Source organism: Tachypleus tridentatus, chromosome 6, assembly GCF_004210375.1.
Source record: "Tachypleus tridentatus isolate NWPU-2018 chromosome 6, ASM421037v1, whole genome shotgun sequence".
NCBI lineage: Eukaryota > Metazoa > Arthropoda > Merostomata > Xiphosura > Limulidae > Tachypleus > Tachypleus tridentatus.
In genome coordinates, this window is record NC_134830.1 from 97177290 (window position 1) to 97189429 (window position 12140).

Below are 12140 nucleotides of genomic sequence, written 5' to 3' on the forward strand. Positions count from 1 at the left end.
GCGGTGATGTATAATAACGTGGAAACATGGCTACTAATGTGTAGTTTTGTGCTTAAATTACAAAAACAAATTTGAAATTGACTATATTAAGATTGCCGGCTAATTTAAAAATAATTTGAGACCTTTGCATAGTAACTTGTTTAGTTAAATACAGATTCTTATCATTTGTAGCACGAGTTCTCCAGTTTGCCATTTAAATAATTTTTTTATTGATTTAGTGTTTACTTTGATCATTTTAAAATATTGTAGCTGCTTGCACGATGGCTTGTTTATTTACATATGGAGGACTGGAACATTTACTCAATGATCTTTTTTAATTATTGCTTTATTACATTTGAGATGTAACCGATCAGTCCTCCTCCAGTGGTACAGCGGCATATCTGTGGGCTTACAACGCTAGAAACCGGCTTTCGAAACGTGTGGTGGGCAGAACAGAGATGTTGTTTGTTTGGTTGCCATTAAGCATAAAGCTACACAATGAGCTATCCGTGCTCTGCCCACTATGGGTATCAACATCCGGTTTCTAGCGGTGTGAGTCCGAAGATAAGCTGCTGTGCCACTGGAGAGCCAGAGCAGAGAAAGCCCGTTATGTAGCTTTGCTTGTTTACAAACAAACATATAATCGATTATGGATTTTCTCTAACTTTGGTTATTTATCAACTTATTTTAAAACAAGTAATAATAACAAAATGTTTTTGAAACTATTCCACGTTTTTAACTATTTCAACTTTAGACAAATAAAAATGCATATTATTTGAAAGCGCTTTATTAAAGTTGTAATGGTACGATTTAGAAGTTGAATTTAATTTTAGTCTGAGTTCATCCTTATTGCATACTTCTGGAATGACGAGTTAAAGTTAAAATAATTCAGAAATAGGTATTTTTTTCAGAACACATTTTATGCTGATTTTCATATTTTTACTACATAGGGTATTAAATTTCTGTTATTTACAAAATAACACTTTTTCGAAACTAATATGCACTGATGGGTTTTGTCCTTTTTGCTGGAAATGTGTATATCTTTACTTATGTAACCAAATACCATATAAGATCATCAAGTAAGTTTATTGTACAATCTCACTAAATTTAATAAAATGTCAAATTACACATTTGTGCCAAAATATTTTTAAATTGAAAATGTCTAGTTGCAACTTTAAAAATTAAAAACCCAGAACCGCTACAGACTTGTCTACCCACTTGTTTATACTATACTATTTTTAGAAGTTTTCAAAATGTGAAAATGGTTATAAACTTAGTTTCAAGGCTGTATTGCGAGTGTAGCTTAATCTTACTCCTTGGAATGGCTAAAGGCTTCACGTGACCTTTTGTTTTCTTGTGATAAGCATAGAGAGACTTCATTTGGTCTATGTGCAGATTTGTGAGAATAACCAAACCAAAAACACCGGGAAAGAATGGAATGGAAAATCCCAGGTGAGAAATAATTTCTTAACATTGAAATACAACATAAAGATTATCACAGATTTCCTTCACTGCCTGAAACGTGTTGTATTTGACAAAAACATGTTTTGAGTTATCATATGTTTGAATGTAAATTACAAAATGCTATTGTTTAACGTCAAAATCAGAAGCCTGATGATCAAATTTTTATTTTCTTTGGTTGTATCACATAAATTACATGTTCTTTCCAAAAGAAAAACTTCAAAATTTCAGTCATAATAAGCCGTATAGATATATGATTGATAGACCGTGCGGCTTTGTACAGCCTGGCTTATGCACAGTATTATATAAGATATTTTGAAGCTGTCTCTTGATAATGAAATTAGCAAAAATTTGTAATCACATATGATTACTAGGCCAAATTTATGAAACACCAAAAGCAAGGTACGTATATAATGTATCAGTATAACGTTTTTGGTCAAGTTTGTATTGCAATAATTGTAAACATTTTTTGGACGTTAAATACATGAAAGTATTATTTGGACAGTACATTCGAACAGACTGTATAATTAACCTTAAAAAGTCAATATTTCGATAGCAGTATACAAGATTGATGTAGAAAGGAATATAAATAGTTTACACTTTCAGTATATCAGGGGTTCTATTCCTTCGGTGGGCTCAGCCGATAGCTCGGTGTGGCTTTGCTATAAGAAAACACACACACAGTACATGTTATAAATAATTTATCAAGATTAAAATAAATTACATTAATTGCCTAAGCCTGTCTGTAAACTAGTTGATGAAGATCAAACTCCAATATAACTGCAGTATTTACAGAACATAAGTCACACACTTCTGTTGAAATACATTCACAGCAAATATCACTTTGACTTATAATGTACTGAACTAAAATGTATCCAGCAGTCAGTAGAAGTGTCAACTTGTGTTGTTAAGTTTTAATCTTAATTTGGGCCTGTAGAGATCTTTTGTAAAGCTGATAAACATTATAAATAGCGATAATAAAGTGGAAATAGAAAACTTCTTAGTTGAAACAAACGAAGAAAGCATCGAAGAGGAACATTACTGAAACGTTTTCCTTACAAATGTCTAACTTTGTGAATACTGTTACTACCCGCATGTCTCATAACATGCTTGTTTATTCTCGTGTAGAAATGAGTGATATTAGAAGTATCATACGTCTGGTTTCTAATGAATATGATGAGACTTAGCCATTAGCGAATCAATATTTATAAAAGTAAATATTAAAATCGAAATGTGAGAGAGAATGGGTTGTTTCATGTTAAGAACTATCATACATTGTTTAGTTCTTTTAAATAATAACATTAAGCACAAACCTGAAGATTGTATTATTTCCACTGTAAAGAACCATTGAATTTTGTAGTATGGGTTGATTCGTACGTTATAAGCTATTTATCTTAATTGATTTGGCCAGTCTAAATGATTTTGTCTCCTTGGAACTGAAAACATTTTCCAAATTATGAAACCGAAAGTGATTTTCAGTCCCAGTCAGAACACTGAATTTTAGTCTTTGTTTGACTGATATGTAAATTAATCCATAAGTGACTCCTGAATAGAATAACAAAACACTTAAACATATTTATAAACGATTTTACCAGACGGTTGGATTAAGAAATGTATTGACCAGTAAGTGAAGGAATTTAAAAACTTTTAAGCTCGCACAAAGTTTTTCTGTTTAATAAGTTATTAGAATATACCATAATACGCCATTAAAACCATTAACTTATTTTATGTAAGTATAAGAAATCTCATTCTCATTTTTATATCATACAAATTTTTCTAAAGTTCATGTTAGGAGAGTACTAACTTCAATTAAAATCCTTAATTTCCGAAGCAAGACTAGGTCAATGAAACTATGTACCTAGTGATGAAGTATAGATACTTGTGACTAGTAAACTTCAGAGAGAATGGAAACCTAGAGAGCAGTTAAAGCATTTAACCCGATTCATCTTTGACCTGAAAGAGTTAATACTTACTGGTGAACTATCAATATAATAGTGTTAATTTTCTTACTTTCCCAAAATAATGTAATTTTCAAATAATAAAAATGCACATCCAACTTTAATCTATATGATTTACCATATGAAAGAATAGAATCTTTTTTATAATTTTTATAATCTTATTAATGGCACGGCTTTTATCATGGAGTTACAAAGTTCATACTTTATTGAAAAATATTTCAAATTGGGTAAATTTTTAAAATAAAACTATTTTTTAAATTGGCTGTTCGAAATGATAAAGTTTTAGATTTATGTTTGCGTTAATTGCTCGCATTTTTTAAAAATATAATCATAAACTAACTTCTTTTGCCAAATCATCAAGTACAATAGCTTTCATTTATTGTGGCTCCCCCAGTGCTAAGCGATAAGTTTGAGGGCTCATACCAGTCAGTGGTGAGCACAGTGAAGATAGTCTATTGTGTAGCTTTATGCCTGATCACAAAATAACTCTGACCAGAATGTTATAATATCTAACAGATTAACATCTGCAGGTCACACTTTTAAGAGACAAGACGGTTTTTACATATTGATGTTATGATGGGTTCGGTTCCTCTTGAAAAGTAAATTGTGTGACAAGAGCTTTTGTGTTACGTTTACTTTATTTTTAGAGGAGATATTGGTTGTTTACCAAAAATGCTAATGCTCGGGTGAGAAATTGTACTTGCTGTTGATATACTGTATAATTGTCTCCAAGAGCAGACGCTCTACTATGTTTATAAAAAATATGTGTCGTGTTTAAGGTCCGAGTTGATACGCATGTCCACGCACGTCAATAGCTAGGAAAAACTGCTATATGATAGAAAAAGCGCTATCATAAAATACTGAAAGAAAAGATATATCAACGTGGAGACTTGGTGTAGCTTTGATGTGTGCCAGCAGCACAGAAGTATTTTTGGATTCGGCTGGACTAGGCCTTCTATTGTGACCCCATATGTTGGCCCATTAATGTTAGAAGTTACAGCAGTCAAAGATACACGTAATTTACATCGAACAGCTGGATCCATATACGTTACTGATGAGCCTCTACTGAGCTGATTTGATCAGAGTTTGAAGGAAGAGAATGGCGAACACTGTTTTACCTCTCATAAACCTACAGGTCGAGAATAAAAAGCTGTGAACGATATGAGCGTGAAGAAGTCACAAGGTAGAGGTGAATGACAGCTTTGAATGTTGGGTGAGATACAAATAATGGCTAGGATTAAAGCTAATCGATAGTTCGCAGTTAGGACAGTTGTTTGGTTGAGAAAAACAACAACTGAAAGAGCTTTACGACCTATACTTTCCAAGCTGTACTTATCCAAGTATTAATATATGATGTACTTTGTATATCGTGAGATAATTACTCGTTCCTCCACAATTACGACAGCAACGTGGTTGAAAAAATAAATGACTGAGAAGAAGTAGCATTTGTTTCTTTCTAAGCTATCACGTGGCATTATTTATACATTGTATTCTTTATACTGTGTGATTTCACTTGATTAGCACAGTTAAGACAGTCAGTTTTTATGATTAAGACACTTGAAGAAGTTAGATATAATATCTAGTATGTCGACTATTTGCACAAATGAAGATCAAACCAACCCTTGCTTTATAAGCTACTGAGTAAGTTTGTGAAGTCAATTTCTATCAGACATTTCGAGATAATACTTTACACCAGCGAAGTGGTGAAAATTATAAATGACATGTCACACAATCTTCGTTAGATTATTCATGGCCAGGTGGTTAGGGCGCTCAACTCGTAATCTGACAGTCTCAGGTTCGAATCCCCTGTGACACCAAACATACTCACTCTTACAGCCGTTATAATGTAACGGTCAATTGTCGGTAAAAAGAGTAGCCCAAGGTGGTTATGACTTGTTGCCTTCCCTATAGTCCTACACTCCTAAATTAGAGACGGCTAGCACAGATATTCCTCGTGTAGCTTTGTGCGAAAAACAAATAAACAAATATTTTCCTTAGTAACGTTTATTTTGTGTGTGTATAACTGCTCTGTTTGCAGTGAGGAAGATGTTCTTCCTCTGAATGTTTGTTGATATGCATACCAAAGTAAATATAAGGCCCGGCATGACCAAGCGCGTAAGGCGCGCGACTCGTAATCCGAGGGTTGCGGGTTCGCGCCCGCGTCGCGCCAAACATGCTCGCCCTCCCAACCGTGGGGGCGTTATAATGTTACGGTCAATCCCACTATTCGTTGGTAAAAGAGTAGCCCAAGAGTTGGCGGTGGGTGGTGATGACTAGCTGCCTTCCCTCTAGTCTTACACTGCTAAATTAGGGACGGCTAGCACAGATAGCCCTCGAGTAGCTTTGTGCGAAATTCCAAAACAAACAAATAAACAAGTAAATATAAATGTTAATTCTGGATGTGTAAATTCTAGCTGAATTGTCTTAGTTTAGCTGGATTTTGCCAGTAATTATACATTTTATGTTGCCTAAAACAAAATCAAGAAATTTTGACAGGCTGTAGACAGCAACAAGTTATAAACTAAAATTGTTGAAACAGAATTTGCGGAAGGTTACTTAAGATAGCTATCAAAGTAAGTTGCACGCATTTACATTATTTTTTTAATGATATTTTCATTCATTTTAATAAAATAATGTTTCAATTTTGACTTTGAAATATTTGGCATGTAGTGAATTTTAATTCTGATTATGTTGTGCCTCTCTTTCTTTTAAATATTCTCTTAAGTTTGCGTTTCTTACCACTTGGTCTTACTTTAATTTCCTGTCGCATTCTTCTACTTTTCGGTCCCTTTTTCTTGACTTTTTTGACTTTTTTAAACTCCAATAAATATCTGATATCATTTCATCAGGTAATCTCAAAAGTTAAAGTTTAGTCAATGTTTTATTTTATTTTCTCCAAAATAATTCTACTTTTGATAGCAGAGTTGTAAATTAAAAAATAATAATTGGGTAAGCTTTGTTAAATTATTTGGTTAAAATTATTCGAAGTCCAGTAAACGTAACGATAACAAAATAGTTTTATTGTTTCTGCAAGTTTCTTTTTATTTGTATGCTATTGTAATTTGTAGGTACAAGTTTACAAGGATGTTCACACGAAAATGCTTTGTTAATGGTATCAGGACATACTTAAAAATAAACTTGCACAATTTCACGATAATCGATCAAATAACTGAATATATACGATAACTAGCACTGGTCCAAATATTTCATAAAAATTAAATACTTCATTGAAATGAGATTCCCAGTGACACAGTGGTATGTCTGCAGACTTATACTTTGAAACCGGGTTTCGATACCCTTTGTGTAGTTTGTGCTTCATGACAAACAATAGTCACTGAATTGAACTGACTTCAGCAGTATTCTACCAATGAAAACAACAAAAATAAGGATTTATTGCTAACTTACTGATTAGCTGACACGCTTCTGTTTATCTTTGATGTCTCTCTTCTAAATATTCATTCAAGTTGTTAGATTTTCGTTTTGTTATCCATATTATAGAACATTCTAGGTATTTTAGGCTTATTTTTATACTTTTCGATTTTAAGTCAATCGCCTCTAGCTTTCAAATAAAAACTAACTTTGATGATATATATTTTTATTCATTTCATGAAATAAATATACTCAACTATGTTACGTTTGTAAATTTTTCTCGATAATTTCCCATTTTTAATGTTCTTTCGTTGTCGAACTTTAAACATTTACTTTCAAAATTAATTTACATTTGTAAATCATTTCGCATACATATGACAGTCGTATTGTAACAATACTAAAATTGAGATAACTGAAAAACTGCAAGTGTTATGTTTTGACAATTTCTGGGCCCGGTATGACCAAGCGTGTTAAGGCGTGCGACTTGTAATCTCGTTGGTAAAAGAGTAGCCCAAGAGTTGGCGGTGGGTGGTGATGACTAGCTGCCTTCCCTCTAGTGAGTCTAGTCTTACGCTGCTAAATTAGGGACGGCTAGCACAGATAGCCCTCGAGTAGCTTTGTGAGAAATTCCAAAACATACAAACAAGACAATTTCTATAACTACACACATACTTAACTGCCTGTTTATCATGTTTGATTAAAGTAGACAAAAACCCAAGAGTCTTATCGTCTCCTTTTGGAAAATGAGATTGTGTACCCACCAACTAGACACCTGTGATATATGTGTTTGGCCCATACCAACCAGACAAGTATGAATAAAATGTCAATGTATTCTTCTGGCTCACTGCTTCTTCGCGCATGAGTGGTACTACGTAAATTTCAAAATAGATGAGGTAGAGCGTACAAACCACTGTTAGGTTTCAATAGAGGTTTAGTGTCACAATAAGCTTGAGGAAATACGATGTAAGTTAGGTACATTCGTGGGTACATCGACTTTACACGCCTCAGTTAATGTTCCCAAGCGCATTTGAAACTAATTTAGGCCTAGTTTTAGTACTCGTGAAAAAGCGTTCTCGTAGCGGTGCTGATGGTTCCTGAAGCCAAGGTAAGTTCTTATATTTTATAAAATTATATGAATGTTATATTACATTATTAACTCCAGAATAAAGCAAATTACCTAAATGGATCATAAGTAAACATTAGCTTAGTAATAAATATAATTCCTTTAATACGTGGTTGTTATTTGTAATTAGTAGAATGCTTTGTTTGTTTTGAAATTTCGCACAAAACTACTCGAGGGCTATCTGTGCTAGCCGTCCCTAATTTAGCAGTGTAAGACTAGAGGGAAGGCAGTCATCACCACCCACCGCCAACTCTGGGGCTACTCTTTTACCAACGAATAGTGGGATTGACCGTCACATTATACACCCACACGGCTGGGAGGGCGAGCATGTTTAGCGCGACGCGGGCGCGAACCCGCGACCCTCGGATTACGAGTCGCACGCCTTACGCGCTTGGCTAGTAGAATGCGTTAATTCATCAGTCGAGTACTCTTACTATTAGCGGTATATTTGACTATAATTTTTATATCTCAGACGTTTGGCCATCTTGAATATTTTAGTTCGGTAGTTTAACGCAAAACTACACAATAGGCTGTTTATGTTCTTCAAAACTTAAATTTTAGTGTCATAACCCTTAAGAGCCACTGGGGAAGGCTGAATATTAAATTTAGTTTTAAAGCCATATATTAAGTTAACAATGCAAAATAACCATCATATTTAAAATAATAACATACATAAAAAAACGAGTAATAAAAATGAATATATGTATCACACATCAAACCCTTTAATCAATACTGTTAATTAAAGTAACACTAAAGATGTAATATTTTTTGCAAAAACAGTATTAGTCACGTTATTATCACACGTTTATAAATTTAGGAATAATGATAAAAATTGAAATACACATTGAAATAGAGGTATTACGACATTTGTTTAGTCAATAAATTTAAAATATTTGTTCACAAAAAATGATTATTCAAGAATCAGATATGACGCCTTTATTGCATTATTTGCTATATAACACATAGAATGGACATTGCTTCAATTTTTATCGGAATTAGGTTAATCTATTCAATTAAAAATAATATGTTGAAGAAAGCTTGAAAGTTGGTACAGTTTCGCTCAAACGTTGCAAAGTTAATATGGATATGTATATAAGTTGTCAAATCACAGAATTATTTAAACATTACAGTTTGTAGTTAAAACTAATGATGTTGTTCGGATGAATTATCATTTCCTTTTATCATTTAATATCAATACAAGCGGATACAAGTGAGTGTGTACTATAGTCTACATGATTTATAAAGTTGTTGTTCGGAATATTTCATATTTATTTGAAACGACATTTTTTTATGAGATTAGATTCCATCACTTTATTGGTTCTGCATTATAATTTTATTATATTTAAGTAATTAAGTAATTGCGTATTGTTAAGAGCATAGCCTACTTCATGCAATAAACTGACGAAGCACGTGCATCAAAATAATTTTAATAAGTACACCTAACTCAGTAAAAGAGAGAAATATTTAATTTATTACACCTGTAAAATTGTTTTTAAAAACATCTAATTCAGAATAAAATTATACATTGTCAATCAAGTTTGATTTAAGCGGTTTAAATATACTGTTAAATAAACACGACAGTTTTTATTTAAGTTTTAAGGAAAAGTTATGATTTACATAGTTTATGTAGCGATAGTATTAAATGTAGTTATTTTTAGAAACGAATTTCTTTGTGTAACTGTTCATAGGTTGCATAGTTTAATAGTTATGGATTGGTAGTTGTTGTATTATTGCATCATGTCGGGCCCCGGCATGGCCAGGTGGTTAGGGTGCTCGAATTGTAATCTGAGAGTCGCGAACTCGAATTCCCATCACACCGAAGTTGCTCATCCTTTCAGCCGTGGGGGCGTTATAATCCCTCTATTCGTTGTTAAAAGAGTAGTCCAAGAGTTGGTCCCTTTAGTCTTACACTGCTAAATTATGGACGGATAGCGCAGACAGGTCTCGTGTAATTTTGCTCGAAATTAAAAAACAACAACAACAAAAACGTGATTTTAGTAGGTCTTTCTGAGTTATATCTTTCTTTTGATTGAGTATTATTGCATCATAATTTCTAGTAGTGTGTGGCGTAGAACGCTGTAGACCTCCGTCAGGCTATAAATTTGCGTTGAAAATATAGTTTGATGATTGTGAGTTTGGTTATAAAGAGTACAAAGTAGTGATTTTTAAAGTGAGATTATCTTAGTTGTATTAAAATAACAGAGCAGATAATAATAATATGTGTTGTCAATTGTATTCTAAAGTAATTGAACCATCCAGTGTGGACTGATGAAAAAGAGACAGTTATATGAACCTTTGGATACATTTATGGTAATGAACAGTTATAGTGGTGATTTTAAAGTGATATTATCACATATTGTATTATAATAAGAGAAAAGGAAGAAAATTCGCTTTGTAAAATTATGTTTTGAAGTAACTGAACCAGTCTTTGTGGACTTTGACGAAAAACAATTATATATAGCTATAGATACATCTTTGATAACTAATAGTGTAACGAAAACTTGCGTATATATTTGACGTGTTTTAATATATTATATAATTTTAAAACAAGTGGGCTGTGTGCTGTTTGTTTATTTTTGAAATTTATTGCTAACAAGCCACAGAACCTAATGTAAAGAATCTTGCTTATGCATAAAACATGACAGCTATTTCCATTTCTATTTTGTTTTTATTTTTATCTGAATTTTATTGCCATATATTTTATACATCAACGTTTTTGCTTTAAGGGATAAAAGAGAAATTCAATTCAATTTTATTCTTACAAAATTCGAAGCCTCCCAGTGGCACAACGGTACGTTTGCGAACTTAGAATGTTGAAAACTGTATTTCGATATTTGTGGTGGGTAGAGCATAGATAGCCCATTGTGTATGTTTGTTCTTAATTACAAGCAACAAAGAAACGTCAGATAAAGGGATAAAAAATAACTAAAAGAATGGTATGTCATAGTTAATTTAAAATATAAGGTAGTTTTGCGAATTTATTTGCTAAAATAGTATGGAAATTGTAAAAAAAGTATTCCACTTTTTATTATTTATTCAAATTTAATATAATTTAGCAATCTTATATCTGTTACGTCGAATGAAAATTGAAAGATTCAATGGGCTTGTTAATATTGTGTGTATATCGGTCACTGTCACTAACGGACCTTTCAGTGTAACTTTTTCTATGATAGTTTTACTTTGCGCAATGGGAAGTTCAGCCGACGGTAACTAACATTTGTGTAATGTGTATATTGAGATGTAGGTTAACGCAGGTCAGTGGCATTGTTAAATGCCGTTGTGTTATTATTGTTTTTTTTTTGTGAACCGTATTTACATGATCAGGTCATTTCTCTCTCATTTTAGTGCACCTCGGAATGACGATTGATCCAGTAGTTGTACTGGCTGTTTTTATCAAGTTTACTGTTGCACAGTACATTCCTATACCCAACACTGGAGTTTATGCCGGTATCTCCCTTTACAATTACCCATTTCTGTATGGACCGCCCAGATACGTTCCTACTTTTTTGCCTAACTACAGGCCACAACTGAACAGGCCATATCCAAGCATCTTGCCCAGTTCATCTTTTAACAACCCAGGTGTTTCGCCTAGTTCGTTAAGTAACACTCGAAATGTTTTCCCTAGCCCATTAGAAAACGGTAACTACAATGGTAACAAAAATAATGCTAACGACTTGAATTCCTCACAAGTGGCGCCCTCTACTTCATTTGATGAAACCAGTCCAGTGTCTTCTCTAATAACTGACAATGTTGAAGATCACGTGTGTCTCTGTGTTCCTATATACTTATGCAATGAAGACCTTACTGTGAATACTGATGGGTCAGGTCTACTTGATTCTCGGAGAAAATCTTCAACATCGGCTCCATCTCTGGTAAGTTTAATTATGAGTCATATTTTACGATTTATCATTTATACCGCCACGTTTATTACCAAAAATCGCACGGCTGTAATTGATTGGCTTTAGAAAAAGGTAAATACAAACAAGCATGTCTAATATATTATTAAAGATTAAAACAAAAACAAAATACTGCAGTAACGTATTTAAAGTGGTGGTGGCGAGTGTGCCATAAATGTGACACATTCTTGATGACGAGAAACCCACTTAAGATAAGAATACATATCAGAATGGCTGGTATGGGTATTAACACTATTATTGATAAGCATAGAACAACGTTTCGACCTTTCTAGGTCATCTTCAGGTTAACAAATAGTGTTTGTAACTGACCGTTGCCGAACACATGTCTTAGAG

The 12140-nt window shown here is 33.1% G+C and overlaps 1 protein-coding gene across 2 annotated transcripts in view; it reads left to right on the forward strand.

Moving 5' to 3' along the window:
* The first annotated feature begins 1291 nt into the window (after positions 1-1291).
* LOC143253126 (phenoloxidase-activating factor 2-like) overlaps positions 1292-12140 on the forward strand; it is a 28410-nt gene continuing 17561 nt past the window's right edge. Inside the window, exons 1-2 of one of the 2 annotated variants that reach the window (XM_076506440.1) lie at positions 1292-1431; positions 11236-11762. In XM_076506440.1, coding sequence (XP_076362555.1) covers positions 1413-1431; positions 11236-11762 — 546 coding nt within the window. In that variant the 5' untranslated portion in view covers positions 1292-1412. Of the gene's footprint in view, positions 1432-7677; positions 7873-11235; positions 11763-12140 lie in introns of those variants that run through there. The other variant, XM_076506442.1, reaches the window with a different exon arrangement.